Here is a 22,608-nt window from a genome sequence, read left to right as displayed (position 1 = left end):
GAGACTGCCTTCCGTATCAGGACCACCTCCCAATTTAGAATCACACAACCGCAGAGATGAATGGGACTGAGTAGCCTTCTAGTCTAACCCCAAAACAAAAAGGATTCCCACCTACAACATACTTGGAAGAAGAACACCCAGCTTTTCCCTAAAGACTTCTAATAAGGGAAACCAGTCACCACCAGTGGCAGCCCACTTCCTTTTTGTTGCTCTTTAGTTATTTTTCAGTTTTATTTGTCTCTTTATGACCTCTTTTGGGGTTTTCTTGGCATAGTTACTGGGGTGGTTTGCCATTTCTTTCTCTAGCTCCTTTTACAGATGAGGAAACTGAAGCAAGCAGGGTTAAATAACTTGCCCAAAGTTACATACCTAGTTAAGTATATGAATTAAGATTTGAACTCAGGTCTTCCTGACTCTAGCCTCTGTCCTCTGTCTCTGGTCAAGAAGACCTGAGTTCAAATATTGCCTCAGATTCTTACTAGCTATATGACCCTGGGCAAGTTGTTTAACCCTTTTTATTATAGTTTCCTCATCTGTAAAAATGAGCTGGAGAAGGAAATGGTGAACCACTCCAGTAGTTTTGCCAAGAAGCCTTTCCCATCACCCATAAGGGGGAATCATGAAGAGTTGGACACAACTGAAAAATGACTGAACAACAAATAAGGGAAAGTGCTCTACAAATCAATTTAGTTCAACTTCCTGATCTTATTGATGAGAAAGTCAGGGCCCAGAGAGATAAAATAATTCATTAATAGTCCCATAACTAGTTGGCGATGGAGCCCAAATAAGGATCTGGGTCTATTTCCTTTCAATGGAATAATATGTTTACCAGTGGTCAGACCAATTAGAGACCGAGTTAGCTTGATTTTGCATTAGCCAGCCCACAGATGGATATATACATGATGATTTGAAGAGGGAAAGGACAATTGAGGAGATCAGAGAAGGCTTCTTATAGGAGGTGGCACATGAAATGAGACTTGAAGGCATCTAGAGATTTGAAGAGTTTGAGGAGAGAAATAATTTCCTTCCATGTGATTGGGACATATTATGCAAAGTCAGGAGAGATGGATTTCCAAGTTCAGTGGCCAACAAAAAGGCCAATTTGGCCTGACTGTCCAGTGAATGAATAGACTTTTTGCCTGATGTTTTTGGCTAGAACACGGAGTACCTGGTGGAACATTGAATTTCCATGATCTCCTTCTTAGTCCTCAGGGGATCTGTGGAGGCTTCTCCTCTTGCCTATAGAGGCTTCCTAACAAAGATTTGGGGGCCTTTAGCAGACTCTGCTATATCCACTCCACAAGAGGATTTTCCCTTTCCTCCTTTCTGAGGACTTGCTTCCTTGGATCCTTCTCCTCTCTGTCAACAGTCTGTATTTTGCCCTCCTCAGGCTCCTGTCTACTGCTGGAAGAAATCTGTTCCAAGCCCTGGCTCCTTCCTGTTCCCTGCCATGCCAAGGCAGTTCCTTCTTCTCCAACTCACCCACCACTTGCCTGCCCATATTCCTTCAAGACCCAAATCCAATCCTACCTCCTCTACACAACTTTCCCTGATTTCCCCAGCTGAAAGATCTCTCGCCTTCCTCTGAGCTCCCATAGTTCTTTGTACCTCTTGGTATTAAGCCTTCGGATTCTATCTTACTTTATGACCATTCGTGTACATGTTCCCTACTAGATGGTAAGCTCTTCAAAGAGAAGGACTATATCTTATTCATCACTGTCATAGGATCTAAGGATTGTAGATTTAGGAATGAAAAGGACCTAAGACTCCATTTATTGTGCATTTAAGGAACCTGAAGCCCCAACTTGTCCCAGGTCACCCAGGTGGCAAAACCAAGATTTGAATACAGGGTTTCTGATTGCACATCTATTATTGTCCTTTCCAGTGCCCAGCACAAACACTTATGAACAGATGGTACTCAATTCATGTTTGTTGGTTAAATGAATGAATGAATAAATGAAGACATAATAAATACGTAAGGATAATAATTGGGAAGGGATTTGTTGAGAGAAAGGGTATATACTGGACTGTTCCTATAGACTGGAAAAATAGCAAAATAAAACCCCTCCACATTATGACCTGATATTTCCAACTTTATCTCTAGACAGTTATGTAGCAAGGTGGACAGAGCTCTGGATCTGGATTCAGGAAATTCTGAATTCAAATCCTGTCTCAGACATTTACTATCTAGGTGACCCTGAGCAAGTCATTTAACCTCGGTCTCTTATCTGTTTTCTTATTTATAAAAATGGCATAATAATAGTACTCATCTCCTCGAGTTGTTATGAGGATCAAATGAGATATTTGTAAAGTGCATTGCAAACCTTAAAGGGCTTTTTAAATGCTAGCTATATTTCTAAGGAAGTAAGGACATTGGCATCCAAATTGAATGCCAATGGGAAGCCCTAGGTCATATTAAGAATGGATATTGTGTTCTTTTGTTTTTTATTGAAGAAACTGAGGGACCAAGCTGAAATAGCTAGAGCTCCTTGAAGACTTGAGACTAGAAGCCAATTTACCTATTTCTGAGTCTGATATTTTTTGCCAGTTGATACATTACTCTGCAAAAAGGTCTTCCCATGGTGAGATTGTTTTAGAGGTCAAGAGAAGGCACTAACATTCATAATGTTAATCAAGTTAATATAATGAGGGTTAATAAAGGCACTCTCAGTCTGGGCTCAGGAAATAGCCTGGAGGAGAGTCCCTTAAATCAAGATCTTGACTCAAGAGGTTTGATTCCCTCAACCCCTGACCCAGTCTGTGGCACAAACTCTGCTTGGGGGCATTGCCCCTCACTCTCTCCAACCCAGTGCTCCTACCAACCTGGAAGCCTCCCAGTAGAGAACTCTGATATTTCCCTGAGGCAACTGGGAGAACCCTGCATACCTTCTTTCCCAAGATGGTGAGCAGAACGGTGGTGGCCTTAGTTCCTTGGACACAAGCAGCCTGGTATCTGTGCATTTTCTTAGCCTGCTGAGTAGAAGAGGTCCCACTCTGTTTTCTGAACAATATAGCCAAGTTAGTACAGGAACTCAAGTATGCAGGGAGAGCTGATTTCTCTTCCTCCTTTCTTCAAGAGCAAAACCTATAGAGGGATGCCCAAAAGGTTTGAAACAGCTTTTTTCTCTAGCCTATTGTGGCAGAGAGGCAGGTGGCGAATTAGAGAGACAGTGAGCCTTGGAGCCAAGAAGACCTGATTCCAAGTTCCACCTCTGGCAGTGTGTCCTTAGGTAAGTCACCTAAGCCATCTCTGCTCTAGGTCAGTGGGATCAAATTCAAAGAGAAACAGGGGCCACTAATCTGTCCATAAGCTTAAATACTGATTTGGTTTATAACTACAATATTAACTATATTTTGTGTTTTTATTCGTCTCATTAAACATTTCCCAATTACATCTTAATCTGGTTTGGAGCCAATCAGAAGTATTGCAGGTCACAGGCCACATGTTTGACAACTGTTTTAGGTAACTCAAAAAAAAAGTTTCAAAGAAAATGGTGGCTTCTGAGAATGTCCTCGTCCAGGTATTCCTTATGGAAGACCCAGTTTTTAGCCTCATTGAAAAAAAGACAAAGAAAGCATATGGATAAGTGCTAACTAAATTGTAAAGGGCCAACCCCCCAACCCCCCCCCAAAAAAAAACCCTTACCTTCTGTCTTAGTATCAATTCTAAGAGCAGCATGGGCTAGGCAATTGAGGTTAAGTGACTTGCCCAGGATCACACAGCTAGGAAGTATCTGAGGTCAGATTTGAACCCAGAACTTCCCATCTCTGGACCTGTTTAGGCTTTAATACCCATCAGTGCCCAAAAGAGGAAAGTAAAACTGTTTAGCTCTGGGAGGGTAGAATCCCTCTTATTTTTGCCTCTTTATCCCCATCACCTGGTCCAAACCAAGCACTCAAATGGATATTGAACTGAACTGAAGTGACAGGAGATGAGTGAGGTGAAGGCTTCCTGAAGGAGGTGGTACTTATCGGGACTTAGAAGGAGGGAAGGGACTACATTTTGTTAAGAGGAAGAGACAGAGGGCAGTTGGATGGCTCAGTGGACTGAGAGCCAGATTTATAGATGGGAGGTTCTGGGTTCAAATATGACTTCAGACACTTCCTAGTTATGTGATCCTGGACAAGTCACTTAACCCCCATTGCCTAGCCCCTACCACTCTTCTACCTTGGAGCCAATACACAGTATTGATTCCAAGATGGAAGGTAAGGGATTAAAAAAAAAAAGAGGAGGGGAAAGGTGACAGTTCAGAGGAAGGAGAGAATGGAGAAGGAAGAACTATGGAAGAAAAGGGAAATATACATTTGGGAAAGATTGGTTTGTAGCAGAATCAAAGTATATGCTCATGGGAAATTGAGGCAGCTAAATGAGGAATCAGAGGAAGATAATCTAGTTGGTAGAAGATCTTTAAAGACCTTGGCATAGTAGAGTACCTGATACACAGAAAGCATTTAATAGATGTTTGTTCATTTGACTTGACCTCGCGTCTCCAAGGTCATAGGAAACGTGTTGTTTTGTTTTGTTTTAACTATGGCTCGGATGACCCCAGCCTCTCCTCCCCTGGAACAAGCGAGAAGGCTTTTTACTCATCCTTCTGCCACTGCCTTGGAACACACAAGGATCCTGGAGATCTGGCCCACAGAACAATCAATTCATGCAGTATAGCAGCATTCACTGCAGCCCTTCTCTAGATAGTCAGACTCCCCCTCCCCCCCCCCCCCCCGCCCCCAGCTGGACCATTCGAGGTCTTCGGGACACACTGTGAATGATGGGATGGTAGTGGGTTGAGGATCTGTCCACAGAGGAGGGACTTGACTCTGCCCTGAGATACCAATAGTGGACAATTATCATTTCAAAGTCAGTAAAGCATTTGATCTGTTATCTCATTTGCCCCTTGAAGCAAATGGGTGGTGGTTGGAGGACCCCTGTCCATCCCCAGCTGGGCTACAATGAGAGGGTCTAATGGTGCAACACTAGGAGCAAATGGGAGAAATCAATGTAAGAAGGCACTGAGAAACTTGACTGACAGGGCCAGTATGAACCCTCACCTGAGTAACCTTCAGACCAGGGAAGGCAGCAGGTCATAAGATAAGCAGAGTTTCTCTGCTGTTCACACCAGGGATAACAGGTAGGATTCTCTCCTTAGCCCTCTCCTACTGAATTCTTAGAGCAAGGAGGGCTTGGCTTGACAGGTTTAGCCATCCTCATCTCCTACTAAGGACTGCTAGGTGGCTGAGTAGATAGAATGCTAGGTCTGGAGTCAGAAAGCCAACTTGCCAAGCTCAAATTTGGCCTGGGACACTAGCTGCGCAATTCTGAGCAAGTCACTTAACCCTGTTTGCCTCAGTTTCCTCATCTATAAAATGAGCTGGAAAAGACAATGGCAAGCCAGTTTTGTGTCTGTGCCAAGAAAACCCCAAATGGGGTCACAGAGAGTTGGTCACGACTGAACAACAACCTCCTGCTGAAGAGACAGCATGGCATTGTCATTAGAGAGCTAGACTTGGAGAAAGAAAGACCTAGCGGTGAAACCTGCCTCTCAGTCTTGCTAGTTAAGTGGTCATAAACAAATCATTTATGTGTAAAATGGGGATAGAAATACTGGCACTACCAACCCTCAAAGGGCAACTGAGATAATGTAGTTCAAGTACTTTGCTCACTTTAAAGAACTGTCTAACTGTCCAGGGCAGAGTCAGGCTCCTCCTTTATGGATAGAAGCCCCTTCCCATCATTTATTGTGGGTCTGTGGTCCCAGCTGGGTAGCAGGGTTGGGGAGGGAGTCTGTCTAACCAGAGTGGGACTGCAGTGAGATCCTGAAGCCCCTGCTGCATTCAGGCCCTTGGCTTCGCTCTAGTGGGTAAAAGAGGGAAGCCGCAGGGTGGGGAGGGGAAGGGAGGGAGATGGGAAGGGAGGGAGTGGGGTCTGCAGATACTGTCTGGCATGGTTATAATAATAGCAACACTTCTTCCTGTGAGGCTGGATTCCTCATCTCTGTTGGGGATTGTTGCTATTGATTTCCTCCTACTTGTCGATTTCATTGTGTTGGCAAGAGCCAAAGGGATATGGATCTCCCCTGAAGTTAAATCTTCTTGTCTCTTACCCAATCCCCTATCCCCAGACCTTTCTAGAAACAAACTGGGCTCCATATAAGATCTGGGTTGGGGACCTGAGCTCAGGCAAGAATTATTATTACTGTTATTATTAAGAATATTTATTATTATTCATTTTCCCTTTGCTGGGAATTCAGGGATGGTATGGTTAGGATTTGGGGTGGGTGAGAGAGGGGAATAGACCCAGTGATATTAATCTCATGAATATTATTTCTGATTATTCTGGAGGAGTTTAAGGTTTTGCTTTAGGGTCTCTCCCCTTGGTTCTAGCTGAGCTGCTCCCCCCCCCACACACACACACACTTTTATTTCAATTCTCCTTCCCCAAGACCAGGTAAGAAAGGTGGTGCTGGGGCGCAGGAGACTTGCTCTGTATGCATTGCATGTGGGACTGCAGAGCAGGCAAGAAGCCTTGGTTTTCTCACCCGGCCCCCCCTCACCCCCAAGCCGCTAGCTTTGCCATAATCTGCAAAAATGGAGGCTCGGGCTGCTGATCCAGAAGGGTAAATTGGACCAGGGGATCTTTCCCTTTTTGCATGCCCCCTGTCTTCCAGTCCCCAGGGCCACTGTAGTTCTAGTCAGGAGCCTGCAGCAGGGAAGGAGCCCAGGGGTCCTCTTTGGCCATGCAAGCCCTGTGCAGAAGAATAGGAACAGTACTGACCACGAGCCCGGTCCTGACGGGCAGTACCTGGGCCTGGATGAGTCCGGAGCGGATGGCCTGCATCTCTCTCTGAGATGTAGGAGTCTGGACCCTGGGTAGCAAGAAGAGCTGGAGCCTGGGGAGCGGGGCGTGCGCGAGATGCTCCAAGAATGGGAGGCTCGGCTGAGTGAGTTTTGGCTGCTAAATCAGAATAGTCCTTCAGCCGGGAAGAGCTCAAGGGAGGCTGAGCAAGATCACCTGGGCAAAGGTGTACCCTCCCGCCCCTTCGCCAATGGTTTTGAGGTCCTGGGCTCAGAAGGCTAAGGAAGTCAGGCGTGGAGGGCTGTTTGCCTTTTCCCCAGGCCTCCGGCATGCCGCAGAGGTTTCTCTGTTTAGAGAGGAAGGAGGCTGGGATCTGGGGCTACTGCCTAGTCCACCTGGCTCTCGGGCTCCGCTGTACTGCAAGGGCCCAAGAGGGAACCAGACCTTTGGTGCTTCCGCGTCTGGACCCTGGGGAAAGCGAAGGGGACAAAGGAATCGGCTGTTCGGTTATGTCCCCGGGAAGGGACTTAATCGGGACCGGGCAGGCGAGGGTTAACGGGAGGTGCTCTCTGCTGCAAGGCTTGGCAGGAGTGTACTACTGGGTTGCTGGAGAGCGGAGAAGGGAGAGGAGGGTTAAGCTGCAGCCTGGATTGGAGAGAGCCGGGGGTGCTCTGGGCCGGAACCCCGAGGAGTGATGAATGCAGGATGGGGGACCCCTCAATGCCCTGGGGCCTGCGGGATCGGGTTGCATAAGAGCCAGCCCCGAAGCCTCTTCTCCGTTTCTCTCCCCCCCTCTCAGTTCTGCCATCCCGCCTAGAAAAAGAGCTAGGCAGAGCTTTCCATCGTCCTGCAGAGGAAATGCGAGGGGTTTTCTCTAGGGGGGGAATCAATGGTCGGCCGGAGATACTTCCTAGCTCAAATGCCACCCCTGTCTGAGGAAGGCCGGTGGCCCTGGGATCCTTGGGGGAGAGTAAGTCTTCGGGCTTAAGGGCTGTCAGGGCTGAGGCGTGGGGGAGGGGGCTGGAAAGAGGGAGGGGAGTGTTTCCCCTGCAAAGTTGAGATCTTGGAGGGTATTTTTCTGTTTCCTCCAGGACTGGGTCCGATCAGGGCTTAGATCAACCACCCCTCCCCCACCACCACCCCCTACCCCCCATCCCAAGCCCAGGAGGCTTCAGCCTGGGCACATCCTTGGTTTGCCCAAGAGTCCCAGCGGGCCCTGTATCCCCTTCTCCACCCAAGAGGGAGGCGTTGGGCTCAGTTGGGGTGGGAGGAAGGTGGGGAGAGAGTTCTCCAGAGAGCTTGGCCTGGCCAGGCTGACTGGCTTCTCTCCTTTACAAGAAGGAAAGCACCAGGTTATCAGGTGGAGGGGAGCCAGCTGGAGAGGCTGGGGAGCCGGCGCGCAGTGGTCCCCAGGCACTATAGAAGCGGAGCCCCAGCCAGAGGGAGAGGTGGGCAGCCAGGTCCCTTAGAGGGCGAGGGCAGCATCCTGAGGTCCGATTTGTTGTCCAGGGCCAGCGGGAAACTGCCCCACATGCCCTAGAAGCGGGGTCTTGGCAGCCGCTCCCTCAGAGCCCCAGTTCCACCTTGCTGATGTTTTTTCCAGGCAACGTCACACCTCCTGAGGACGACGGGGAGGACACTGGGTTTCGCTGAGGTTTGCATCTTACCGCCGTCAAAGCGGAGGCTCCAGACACGAGCTGGGCTGCCCGGGAGCCAAGGACCACACTGGCCAGTTTTCCTCTACAGTCCAACGCCAGGGCTCACCTCCGAGAGCCCAAGCCTGCCCTCCTGCCCAGAATGACTCACCATTCTTCCTGACTCGGGTGCTAGGACAATATGGGGAGCTCAGCTGTCTGTTTGTGTATCTAGGATTCCCCCAGAGTCTCAGCAGCTTGGTTACTAAGAGACCTCCCTGATTCCAGCTCCTCCAGGTAACCCAATTTATTGTTTTGTTATTTGCCGTTTGCCTCAAGCCTGTGGTGCAGACCCATGCTAAGCACCCTCCCATCCTCTTCCAGAAGTGAGGGAGACTGCTGGGGCACAGGTATTTGCCAGTGAATAATAGTTCAGTGCCAAGAGTCAGGGTGGGGGTAGGAGGGGGCTGTGCTCTAAGGAACAGGGGTGGTACAGAGAAGGAGTCTCTATTTCCCTCCCCTTTCCCACTATCCAGGGAGCGCTGCTTTGGGTATACTGGTGTGGCTTTCTGGAGAGGCTGCTCGGTGTGGTGTCTCCTCCATGCCCCGTCTGTCCAGAGACTTGGAATAAAGTTGCTGGGGTCTGCAGGACTGGGGAGGGGGAAGAAGATGTTTTATCTTGGATCTTCTCATTGGCCAAGAAATGGGAGGCAAGCAGCAGTGGCTTGGAGTAGACTGGCAACTGCTTGTATTATAATGCTCTTACCTGACTCTTTTTCAGCCAAGCCAAACAGTGGCTCGCTCCCTCACTTGCTCTTTGGTGTACAGAGCCCAGCCAGTGCTCTCATGTTCAAACTCAAGCTGATACGCCTGCTTTTCTGGGGGACATTAACATTGTCCTGAAAGCTCGCCCCGGGACAGCTGGAAGGTGTAGAGCCAGGAGCCTTTCCCAGCCCCCATTATGACAGTGGCCACTGGAGACCCAGCAGATGAAGCTGCCGCCCTGCCTGGGCACCCCCAGGACACCTATGACCCGGAGGCAGACCACGAGTGCTGTGAGAGGGTAGTAATCAACATCTCAGGATTGCGCTTTGAGACCCAGCTCAAGACTCTGGCCCAGTTTCCAGAGACCCTCTTAGGGGACCCCAAGAAGCGAATGAGATACTTTGATCCACTCCGAAATGAATACTTTTTTGACAGGAACCGCCCTAGCTTTGATGCCATCTTATATTACTACCAGTCCGGGGGCCGGCTAAGGCGCCCGGTGAATGTCCCCTTGGATATCTTCTCAGAAGAAATCCGCTTTTATGAACTGGGTGAGGAAGCGATGGAGATGTTTCGAGAGGATGAAGGCTACATCAAGGAGGAAGAGCGTCCTTTACCGGAAAATGAGTTTCAGAGACAGGTGTGGCTTCTATTTGAATACCCAGAGAGCTCTGGGCCAGCCCGGATTATAGCTATTGTGTCTGTCATGGTGATTTTGATCTCCATTGTGAGTTTCTGTCTTGAAACTTTGCCCATCTTTCGGGATGAGAACGAAGACATGCCTGGTGGTGGGATTCCTTTCCATACCTACTCTAACAGCACCATTGGGTACCAACAGTCCACTTCCTTCACTGACCCCTTCTTCATCGTGGAGACACTATGCATCATCTGGTTCTCCTTTGAGTTCTTAGTCAGGTTCTTCGCCTGTCCCAGCAAAGCCGGTTTTTTCACCAACATCATGAACATCATTGATATCGTGGCCATCATCCCATACTTCATCACCCTTGGGACCGAGCTGGCAGAGAAGACAGACGACGCCCAGCAAGGCCAACAGGCAATGTCGTTGGCCATCCTCCGTGTGATCCGGTTGGTAAGAGTCTTTAGGATTTTCAAGCTGTCCAGACACTCCAAGGGGCTCCAGATCCTAGGTCAGACCCTCAAGGCCAGCATGAGAGAATTGGGCCTCTTGATTTTCTTCCTATTCATCGGGGTCATTCTCTTCTCTAGTGCTGTCTATTTCGCAGAGGCAGATGAGCGAGATTCCCAGTTCCCTAGTATCCCTGATGCCTTCTGGTGGGCAGTCGTCTCCATGACAACAGTAGGCTACGGAGACATGGTCCCCACTACCATTGGGGGAAAGATCGTGGGTTCCCTTTGTGCAATTGCAGGTGTCTTAACTATTGCCTTACCAGTCCCTGTCATAGTGTCCAATTTCAACTACTTCTACCACCGGGAAACAGAGGGAGAGGAGCAGGCCCAGTACTTGCAAGTGACCAGCTGTCCAAAGATCCCATCTTCCCCCGACCTAAAGAAAAGTAGGAGTGCCTCCACTATTAGTAAGTCTGATTACATGGAGATCCAGGAAGGGGTAAACAACAGCAATGAGGACTTTAGAGAGGAAAACTTGAAAACAGCCAATTGCACTCTGGCTAACACAAACTATGTGAATATTACCAAAATGTTAACTGATGTCTGATTGAAACCTATTAGCATATTTACAGCTCAAGTGGAACTAATGCAGATATTGCATAATAGCCTGCATTGTAGCTATGTCCTACCGCGTGTACTTGGTTCTGCATGGAAAGCAAGAATTGTGAAGTGACTTTTTATTTCTTTAAAAAAATTTTTTTTTAATTTAGAACACAAACTACCCTGTATGTGGCTTTCATGCAGACTTTCATCACAGATTTAGGGATTTCCAAAGACTGAGGGTGTAGAAAGACAGGTGCAACTCTTGAAGCCAGGATTCAGAAAGGGACATTCAAATCATCTCATGTAAGCAGCATGACCTACTGGTGTCAGTGTCTCATCTCTCCCAATGGACTGTCCTTAGCATATGCGAGGGACTCCCCTCCCCATCCTACTGCCCAACCATCCCTTTCCGTCCTCCTTTTTCCTTCCCTCCCTTCTTCTTCCCTCCCTCCCTTCCTCCCTCCCTCTCTCCATCCCTCCCCAGAGCCAGAACGGATCCTGGCTTCACTCTTCTAAGCTTTGGTAACTATTCCAAATGTCAACCCCGTCTTTCGCATTGAAAAGAACACCCAGCCAGCCGTGTGTGCAGAATCCCTTTCTGTGTCACCGGCTCAGTGAATTGCAGATGCCAAGTGGAGGGCTGCTGAGGCTTGTTTCATAACGGAAAATACTGCATTCGACTCTTTCTCTGCAGTGTCAGTGAGAGACCCAGGGAGGGACGGCTAGTGTGACCCAAGGTGGGTGGTTAAGACTCAGATTTCCTACACAAGTCCTCGGGGAGGAACCAACCCACTGAGGAACCCCTCTACGTAGAGGGTCTCCACTGGGACCATGTTCAGGGTCACCAAGGATAACGATGGTCCTTCCGTGGCACCTGAGTTTCCCAGAGTCTCTTGGAATACTGATACTGCAGTGAAACCCAACAGTGCTTCAGCACGCTGCATGGGGATTTGTTGCATGAATCTCAATATCTAATACCCATGAGATTAATCTGTTGTTTTTTTCAGAGTAGCCTACACATAACAGTATTCATGCTTATAGTATTGCTAGACTCAGGATGGCACTGAGTCAGGGGACTTTTTAAACCAGGGGAAGCCCAACCAAAGTCCTTCATCGGAAGGGGCAAAGACATAGCGTGAGACTACCTGGGGTAAAGGCAGCCAGACCTTCTGTGTGCACTCCACAGTTCTTCCAGGCAGGGGCACAGACCTCTGCCGAGCCCAGAAGGTGAATCAGTAAGAAAAAGCCTGAGCAGATCATGCGGACGGCACCTTAGTCATTAATCTTGTTGCAAGCAGGATTTCTACAACTGGACCGAACCTTTAGTTGTGAGAGCAGGTGCATCTGTGAATCCAATGTACATAGATCCAACACCACCTTCATGTGTTCCTCAACCTACCTACCTACCTACCTACCTACCTAGCTAGAGATTAAAATAGTTGCATTCAAACATGGTATAAGCTTATGCAATATTTTTGACACAGGGCAATTTATGCATGTGTTCTGACTATGTGCACTAGTGTGTGTATATGTCTTGCTACATATACACGGGCAAACACACGACACACACAAATATAAGTATAAATAGTAGTTATATATATATATATAAATATATGTAAATGTATACTCTCTGGAGTTCAGGTTCAGAGGGCAAAACCATTGCTCTGTGAGCTGGGGAAATGACTCATGCATGTCTAAGAGGCCTCACGAGTTCATGTTGGATTGATCCTCATGTTGGATTGGTTCCCCCACTGGGCCATGGTTTGCTGCCATCACCTGAGATACTCCAGCCTGTGTGGTTTCTTAGACCATTACACAATGTCTTTCTGCCCTCCATGTGCTGCAGCTCCAGCCCCTGTGGCTGAAGCTTGTCTTTCTGAGTGCACAAGGGCCCATGGCCCTCATGGTTCCCTCAAGATGCCCCTCGGCTTAGCCCCAGGGGCAACCTTTTCATCACTGGTCCTGAAACCCAGCGGGACAGAATTAACTCCATCACCATTTCTCTCCCCCCTCACCCCACCTCACTCTTTCCTCTCCTTTGGGTCTCCTTTTCACTTGGCTCGGTCTACCCAGCCACTTCCTTGGCTCTCCCCAACCCCTGAAGTCTCCTGATTCAATACCAAGGCTAACAAGGAACAGAACCTTTCTGAGATTCATGATTTTTGGTATTTGATTGAACTCTCTCCTCTCTCTGCCCCCACTACCTAGAAAAGTACAAAAGTAGCTTCAGATACTTCCTAGCTACGTGATCCTGGGCAAGTCACATAACCCCAATTGCCTAGGTCTTACCACTCTTCTGTATTAAAATTGATACTAAGACAGAAGATAAGGGATTTTTTAAGTACAAAAGTAAACTTGAATATCTATAAATGGTCCATAAACACTGTTTGGACCCTCAAATTCAACTCTATTCCCCCATAACTCCTTCCTCCTATTAGACCTGCTCAATAGGGAATATGGCAGAACAGAGAGAGCAATGGTGTTAGTGTCAGAAAGCCTTGGGCTTCAACCCCACTTCAAATTTACTAGCTGTGTGATTCTGGGTAAGCACTTAACTCCCTAGATCTCAGTTTCTTCATCTGTAAAAATGACAAAATTAGACCTGACATCTTCTAAAGTCCATTCAGGGTCTAAATCTATTATCCTAAGTGAGTCCATGAGTTTTTTTTATTCTTCTATCCTTTTTTTCCGCCCTCTACCATCCCTCTCCCTGGAGGAAGCTAACCAGCAATAAGAATACCTGAAGCTTCTCAAGGAATGGCAAGATCAGAGCCCCATGCCATCCTGTATGGCTGAATTTGTCTAAGATTTTCACATAGAGGGGAATGGAGCTTCAAGTTGCCTCTTAGGTATCTGTCATTGACTCATGTTCCTGTTTACCAAATTACTCAATACTTGGAGTTGTCATGGGGAGGCATCGAGGTAGGAATCTAAAGGTTCTGGACCACTTCTGTGCATGGATTCCTAAATGTAGTCAAGAGGTCCATGGTATACCCTCATGGACTCGCATGTCTTCAGGGATTTGCCCAGCTCTGTGCAGTCACCCTTATATGCATACAGTCCATCTCAGGCTATTCTGAATCCCCCAGAATTAGGAAAGGTATGTAGCCATTCTGATGACATTTAAGAGGGAAGCAACCTGGACCTATGGAGTCCAGGAGAGGACTATAGGTATTTTATTATAACATTCTCCCAGAAAGAAGTTAAGAGCAGAGGATTCCCCTATGAAATAGAAAGTGCTCTTAAAAAGGAAATGAAAAAGAATCTTCTGATCAAGAGATACAAATACAAGCAATATACACTTGCAAAAGACATATGATACAACATACAAATATGAGCAAAACCCCTAAAAAATAGGGTCAGACCAATGTGGTCTTACAATTCAAATGCACAAATACAACATGCACAAAAAATATGCATCTGATACACAACACACACACACACACACACACACACACACACACACATACCCAACACATACTAGGAGAATCAACATTTCTCTGATCATAGAGCTATAAATGATAAGCACAAACAAAAGTAGACTAAAATAAGATTTATCCCATTTAGCCTCATCTCTTCCCCCAACCTTCCAACACACACACACACACACACACACACACACACACACACACACACACACCAACTCTCAGCTACTTAGGGCTGCTTTTATACTCCCTGAATTCCTTCAGGGACATCTGCTTTTATACCCCTTGAAGACTTTCCATTCTCCTCTTCAGATCTTTCTTTTCTTTTCTCTCTACCCCATCTAATCCCAACTTTTCGTGTATAATGAGAAACCTTCATTTGTGTGTAAAGATAGGAGACTGGACCATCTCTCCCAGAAGGACTTCTGATTGGAGCAGGGAATTTCATAGGGTGTCCCATCAAATCATTTTTTTCCTCCCAGAAATCTGGAACTCAAAGTGGGCAGGCAGTGACTGGTGGATAAACTTAATGGCATCCAAAGAACATTGCCTCCCTGGGGCCCACAATTCTATAAATGTCTATACCACAGTTCTATAAATCTAGTGGGTAATTTTTTTGTTTCTTTTGGGAAGCGGGGTGGAAGCAGGTAGGGGGTACAGCAGATAGAGCCCTGGATTGGAAATCAAGAAGGCCTAAATTTTAATTCTGCCTTAGACATTTAGCAGTGTAATGCCTAGGACCCATTCCTTAGTCTCTCTCAGTCTCAGTTCCTCAGATCAGTTTTCCTCAGTTAAAAAGAGATCATAATAGCATTTACTTCCCAGGGTTGTTGCAAAGATCAAATGAGATAGTCAAAACATTATATAAATGTTAGCTAAAATTATTGTTATTTTCTCTGCACTCCTGGAATCTCTAGGCTCAGCCCTAGTCTTTTTGTGGCTGCTGGCTCTACTGGCTACAACAGGGTCATGGGCTGGAAGCATCAAGTGGGTCCTCCAAATTCATAGCTTTATCTATGACCTTTTCTGGAGTCGTGGATAGCTGGTCTATCTAGCCAGATATTTATCTAGCCAGATAAATAAAGACAAACTATATTTTATCTTGGGGGGTGGGGGGGAAGAAAGTTACTTTTCCTTCCTGAAACAATTCCCTGGATCCCAGGTATTGAAATCAAGAGTCTACTTTTGGTTAGTCACACTGGGATTGATATTGAACTTGGTAGTTGATCTACCATGGGTGGTTTATTAAAAGTGGGTTTCTCCCCACCTATCAGTACATCCCTAGAAGTCAGCTGGTAAGGCTTGAGGAAAGGCTAACTCCTTTTGATGCCAATCTGAAGGAAACACAAAGTTAAATTGATTACTTTAAAATGTTGGGGGAAGGAGTGCTAAATTCTATCACGTTACAGATAAAATAAAGACTAAACCTGTGATTTCCTCTGTATAGGATGCAATGAGGAAATTCCTCCTTCCAATATCAGCCAGCACCTTTTCTTCAACTTAGATTTTTAAAGGGTTGCCCAGAGCACTGAGACTTGAACAGGGATAAGTGACTTGATCAGGGTCACAAAATTAGTATACTATGAGGCATCACTTGAACCCAGGTTCTTTTTTGTTGTTGTTTGTTTGTTTGTTTCGAGGCCAGCTTTCTTTCTTTTATATATCTCTTTCCTATTGAAATGCTTTGACTATCCTTTATTATGGATTCTCTATGTATCACTGATTTCTCTGGACTCAGAAGAATAATTTAGTTGACTTTCTAGTTTGTCCCAAATGAAGACCAGTAGTTGAAGCAGTACCTCTAGACCGAGGGTTTAGGGTTAGACCCAGGGGTCCTTAGGCTTTCTCTCCTCAGATAAGTCACCATGATAGCATTCCTTCCATTTGTCTGCCCACCTACACTTTGTCATCTCTCCAGAGACATCACAAATCAGCTCTGCCATCCCTGGAACTTTTGCCACCAAACTGGCTCTTTGACTCAAGTTGAAAAGATAAGGATCTGTTTGGAAGTCAAGAACTGGCTTTCTCTTTGGTTTCATGTATTGTCTCTGTAGCTTGAATTTCAGAACCCCAAGAATGGAAGAAATATAGTGAAATTTTCAAGATGGTGAAAAGGAAGACAAGACCTAGGGTAGGGAAGAAAGTTTGGGCTGAGGAAGAGAAAATGGAACTGGACAATTTCCAGGCTAAACTATGCAGAAGCCAAAATTAATGGAAGATGAGAGTCTCTGAGTTTATTAGTGTTTATATGGTGCTTTACACACACACTTTCTCTCTCTCTCTCTTTCTCTTTCCTTTTTCTCTCTTTCCTTCCTCCCCTCTCCTCTTTTTCTCACTCCCCCTTTCATGTTCTCTGAGTTTCTCTCTTCCTCTTTCCCCCATTCCCCATTTCTTTTGCTTTCTCTCTCTTTCCTCTTTCTCTTCTCTAATCTGGACTCCTGTGGGACCTAGGGACTTAAAATGGAATCCAAATGTTTAACACCCAAGGGTGGCCTGACCTAATCTCACTGCCTCCAAGCCTACTGACCTGATGTGAGAAAGGCTTTTACATAAGTTTTTCCATTGACTAAAATTTTGATTCCCTATTCTTAACCTGAAGGAGCTGTGAGGCTTTAACATTCTAATAATCTTCTTTGACTTTGGTACTCCGAGCCAGTGAGACCTCCATCCAATGAGCTCCTTCCCCATCAGTCCCTTTCATAAAACATCAGCACCAAGTCTTTTGGAAGTGAATGTGAATAATGCTTCTGTCCACTTCCACAGTAAGTCCCTAATGCTTTAGGGAGGCATTCGTGCCAGTGCTATTTATAGCTAGAGAGAGCAGGACACAATGTGAAATACTTAATTATCAAATATAAAGATGGCACCCCAGCTCCATCATCCAGGAGGTATGTGTTTTGGACTATCTATCCAGGAGTGGAGATGGGTTGAACTGAGCCACTCATTCATTTATTCATTCAATCATTCATTCATTTAACAATTATTCACCCTCCCATCTTCTCTCTCTAGTTCCCCCTTGCAACCAGCAGAAAGCCCATATAAATTACTTTGGTATAAATGTGCAGTCTATATGACTGCAGAATGGAGTCCTTCCTCATTTTATCTTTGCCTCTCACCAATTCATATGTATGATCTTAGTTTCTCTGATGTTCTCACCACCTGAGCCAATTAGCTAATAACTATGAGTCAGAAATGTTCTCCATGACTGGGAGGCAGCCTGGGGTAGTGGACTGAGCAATGGTCTTAGAGCCAAGAACCCTGGGTTCTTCTCTAGACCCTGCTACTAATCAATTAGTTGTGTGACCCTAGGCAAGTTGCTTATTCTCTCAGGGCCTCAGTTTCCTCATCTGTAAAATGAGGGGAGAGGATTGGATGACCCTCCAAGTGTACCTCCCAGTGGACATTTTATGACTTATGGCAGACGGTCTTTATCCCCAGGTCTGACCACGTCCTATTCTCAAAGTCCAGTCATGACCCTCACCTTTGACAAAGGTGCCGGATCTCTGATGCCCTCCCTCAAGAGAAAGCAAGCTGGTCAATGCTGCCTCTCCTGCACTTTCCTAACCCCCTCTCCATCTCCATCCATCACACTCCCCTGAAGCTGAATTTCCATTCTTCATATTTTATTTATCTTTTGAAAAAAAAAAGGAGGAAAAGTGCAATAAAATAAATAGTGACTGTTTTCTTTAGCAATAGCTGTTTCAAAATCTTGCTCTCAGGACTGAATAGTGATAGCACCTGGATTCTAGGGTAAAGACCGGGCTCCCTGGGTGTTCACTCACAATTCAGTAACTTCCTCTCTCCTTCGCACTCCCTTGTGCGGAGTTCTATTGCTTTGAAGCCCTTGACCCTACTGCAAGATTGTAAATGTATGCAGATGGCAAATGCCAATGGGAAGCATGCCATGTAGGCAATGGGGAGGTGGGGGCTGGTGGAAGGCTTGCATGTGCCCCAAAGCCCTTCTTCTCCCTCTGCTGCTCTGAACCTGTGCAAGAGCTTCCCAATCCCCAAATGCTGAAACCATTCCTCTGAGTAGGCTCACACCAGGCCATCAAGTTAGCTCTGAATCTGTCTCTGGCAGCTCCTAATGGAAGCCCAGAAGAGAGGGCTTACCAAGAGATTAGAATAAGGCATCCTGGGCCATTATGAAAAGAACCTTTCCATGGATAAAGAACCATTACCTAATCTGTTGGCCCTCCCTAAGGGGAAAATGGTTTCAGCATTGGGGTTTGGGCAAAGGAACTTGCCTTCCTTCAAAATGAAGAGGATGCTGATTTTTTTTTTGAGAATTCTTTAACTAAAAGAACTTGTATGAATGTTATGTTCGGAAAAGCAGTTGAGGTGATGATCACGTGGGGAAAATAAATGGAGGCATTCACAGTGACCCAGTTGCCAAGATGGATGGCTATTCAGATGAACTGAGTAGGGGCAGGGGGGTAGGAGTCACTGGCATAATAACTAACGCTCAGCCACAAAATACACTGAATAAAGAAGATGCAAGCAATGAGGGAGGTTTTGGAGAGGCCCCTGATATTTTGGGTGTACAGAGTCTTGTACTGGACAATCATGGTTGGTGGATAACCAATGATGGCCTGGAGGTCATTACATTCCTGTTAAATCCACCCTTACTGTATATATAATAGGCATATTATATATATATATTACAACAAAACCTTGATTAACAGGAATGGGGAAGCTCAGGGAAAGGGATATACCAGTTAATTGAATAATCTGTCTAATTGAGTGTTGACAAGAAAACCCTTGTTTTACTATTTATTGTTGAAAATCTTCTTAAAATATATTAAATTAGTCCACGCTTCCCTGACTTAGTAAGTAGAGTATGTGCATAGACATGATGGAAGCTTTTGCAGAGTCGGGATTTTAAAAACTGTACAGGAGCAGAGATGGAGAAGGCCTGGGGAATTATCCTAGATGAAGATGGGATCCAGTGATAACTCCTGGAAATCAGTGATGGAAAGAAACCCCTACTCTGAGCTGATTCTATCCACCTTTGCCTCTTTCTCCTAAAACTATAGTACAGGGGGAAAAAGAAGCAATTCTTGTTCATTGAGGGTTTTGATGATGTGGAGTCTGGTTATTCAAAGTTTTCAAAAAATACACATATGTGTATATATGTGTGTACATATATGTATATGTATACCATGACTTCAGAAATTATATATACACAAAGCAAACTCCCTTAGTTGAATGAATGTGGAATAAATTCAACAAACCATGGAATAAACTGCATATATTTGGTTCTTTGTCCTTCTCTCACCCCTTCCCCTTGATTCCTATCCTCTCTATTTCTCCAGCTTAGCTACTTCTGTCCTGATTCTAGCCCTATTTGGAAGATAGCTCTGATTTTTTTTAAACAAAAAGAACAGATTCCTACTTTGAATCCTCCCCCTACCCCGTAGTTGCCTAACTCAATTAGAAAAGGGGGATCAGTTCTCAGGCCCAGACTGTCCTCCTTTCTTCGTTCTGCCTGAATTTGGCTGGTACTTCCTCTCTACAGATGGCCAGAAACATCCTTCCCAGCTCTGTAACCCTGGAGAAGGGGACATATGAAATATTCCACAGTAGACTAAATAAAGTAATTCTCTCCAGTTCTGTTTGCTTTCTGGGGAGACCATCCTATGCCTGGAAGAGAATGTGTAGACCCTTTTCAATTCCTCCTTTTGAAAGTCTCAGTGGAGTAGAAGATGGATAACCGTATTCTATTGCTTTTAATCAAATCTCTGGAGGTGAAGTAGGAGGGACTTCCAAGGCTTCATTTACCCTATGGGAATAAGCAGTATAGATTGCATTAGAAACAGCCAGATCAGGCCAGGGACATGCTGGAAACTCTTAATCACGCCCTATCTATTGCTCGTTAGACCTATGCAGTATACAATATTTTCCCTATAACTGGCCAGCATCACCTCCCATAGAGGCTTGTATCTACTCAGAGGGAGAGTCAAGAGCATCTCTGCAAAATCCAGTGGTGCAGACATCTATCGTGCCACCATTATTGGTGACCATCAGTCAACTGAGGATGGTTCTGGCCCCTACTGGGTAATGGTAGCAAATGGATCTGGACCAAGAGAGGTATCACCAGGGTTGCCAAGAGTATTGGAAATGGGTAATGGGGCAATGGGCCAGGAGCTGATTTTGAACCAAACATGGGCTATCTTTAGTCTAGATTTTTTGCCTAAGCATCTGAATGGCTCAGACTATATGAATAACAGTAAATTCATCATTTTACATGGTAACAAGTCATGTTGCTGGCAGAAATACTCCTTGTAGATACAGATGTGAACCTGTTTGGGTTCTTTTACCCCCTCTTTTCCCATTAAGATAATATAGAAGTTAACCCAGCTGCAATCTCTTAATCTGTTCTGGGTCAAATTGCTGCTAAGAATTCACCGTTCTAGGATCTAGGTGCACTGGAGGCAGGTGTGCTCACAGGTGCCAGGGCACCTAGGTAATTAGGGCAGTGTAGATGTGGCTGTGTGCTTAGACCTTCCATCTCTACCCAGAGCCCTTCATTTCTGGGCCCCTTCTCTGTTCTCACAAGAGGCCTCTAAACTGCTGCTGCTCCTTGAAAATGACTCCCTGGAGTCCTGGCTGCTTTGTTTGTATGTGTGTGCACAAAAACACCCCGTATGGATGTACATAGTGAGGAGAGGAGACGGGAGGAGGAGAATTTTCAGAGAGGGGCTCGCTTTGCTGCCAGATGATTTCCAGGTCAGTTCTTAGAAATGCTGCCAAAGTCCCTGGGCCTTTGCTGTTCATGAAGTGCATTTTTGCAAGGGCATTGAGATTCCTATTCAGGTGTGGCCAAAAAAGGAGCCAAGCCACCCCAGCCTGCTCCGATGAACAAAGGGAAAGAGATTCCCAGGCAGGTGGAAGGATGAGGGTCAGCTCTGGAGTTTCTGAACAGAGCATCCCCTTGCTTGCCCCACTTCTACTTGGGTGCCATAACCAGCTACCCTGCTTTCCTTTGGCATCTCCACACCAAAAATCCCAGCCCTTGAGAGAAGGGGGGCACTTCCCTATTGAAACCTGGAAGTCTGAGAGTCTCCCCTCAGCCTGCTGAGATGAAAATGCACCAGCTAAATTATCTCCCCCCAAATTCCTGTGCCCACGTGCCCCTCTCTTTGCAGGGCACAGTCTGGGTGCAGCCCAGATTTGCAATGATGGTGACTAAGAACCTGTGCCCAAAGGCTAGTGTTTCTCAGGCCTTTTGGAGCATCCCAGCAAACCTCTGGTTTATGGGATGCTACTTCCTCTCCCAGACTTTTGTGTATGCACAGCAGATATGTATATGTGTATGTACAGTGTATGTGGTGACTGCCTCTCACTCGGAAGCATGGAGCTGTTTGTAACCAAGTACAAAGGCATTAATTAGGGGTTTACACCGGCTTCCGCATTGCTCGAGACTCTGCAGCTGCCCTACCGTGTCCTGTCCCTGGTAACTGCTGGAAAACGCAAAGGGGAGAAGCTGATAAATAGGCCTCATTGGAATCAATAGGAGAAGGAACTCCAAGGCTGGTGGTTAAAGCTTCGTAAGAGTGATGCTGATGTGGAGCCGTGGGTCTCCATGGCAATGGGAGGATGGCGACCAATGGAAACCAAAGGCGGAGCAGGACTGGTGGGGAAGACTCACGGGAGTTTGGGAGTTGTTTAACCATTTCTTTGCTTGTTGAAAATGTAGACACCAGCTGTAACTGAATTGCACAGTCTGTATAGATGTTATCATTCTTGCTGACATGTTTGGGGAGCTTTCAGGCCCATCTCCAGTCCCGCCCTAAGCCCAGTCTTCTGTAGCTGAGAATCCCTGTGTCAGTAAGGTCTGATATTTGTACATAGATTATACATACACATGTACATATGTGCCTCAATGAGCATTGGCTGTCTATCATGGATGTACATAGACTTCATAGAGTACCATAATTTTTTTTTGTAAATATGGACACAGGCAAATAAATATATAAATATATATTACTGAGGATTTATTTTAACATCATTCTGTGTGAAATGACAAATAAAATTTTTAACAGACATCAAACCTTTCCAGTTTTTTCTTTTTCCTGTGCTTTTCCCTGAGTGGGACTCCATCACTCCCACCGGCACCAGGTCACCACCCACTAAGGGCTCTGTGGAAGAGGAGAACCCATGCAGCCACGTGTTCCAGCTCATCCAGCTGAAGGTTCTCTGATGGATCCCCGGGGAGCTCTGCAAGCTTCTGCTCCCTTCCCTCAGTATCCGGGGCCCACAGAGACCCAACACATCAAGTCAGGAACTCCCACTTCTA

General features: G+C 46.1%; 1 protein-coding gene across 2 annotated transcripts in view; it reads left to right on the top strand.

Moving 5' to 3' along the window:
* The window catches only part of KCNA2 (potassium voltage-gated channel subfamily A member 2), a 100,569-nt gene extending 78,207 nt beyond the window's left edge, over nt 1–22,362 (top strand). For both annotated transcript variants that reach the window (XM_056819191.1, XM_007485117.3), the window contains exons 2-3: nt 8,397–8,724; nt 9,209–22,362. In XM_056819191.1, coding sequence (XP_056675169.1) covers nt 9,389–10,888 — 1,500 coding nt within the window. In that variant the 5' untranslated portion in view covers nt 8,397–8,724; nt 9,209–9,388 and the 3' untranslated portion in view covers nt 10,889–22,362. The remainder of the gene's footprint in view (nt 1–8,396; nt 8,725–9,208) is intronic.
* Nucleotides 22,363–22,608: the final 246 nt, after the last annotated feature.

The sequence above is a fragment of the Monodelphis domestica genome, chromosome 2 (assembly GCF_027887165.1).
Source record: "Monodelphis domestica isolate mMonDom1 chromosome 2, mMonDom1.pri, whole genome shotgun sequence".
Classification (NCBI taxonomy): domain Eukaryota; kingdom Metazoa; phylum Chordata; class Mammalia; order Didelphimorphia; family Didelphidae; genus Monodelphis; species Monodelphis domestica.
Note: the sequence above shows the minus strand (reverse complement) of the source record. Positions and strands in the feature narration are given on the sequence as shown.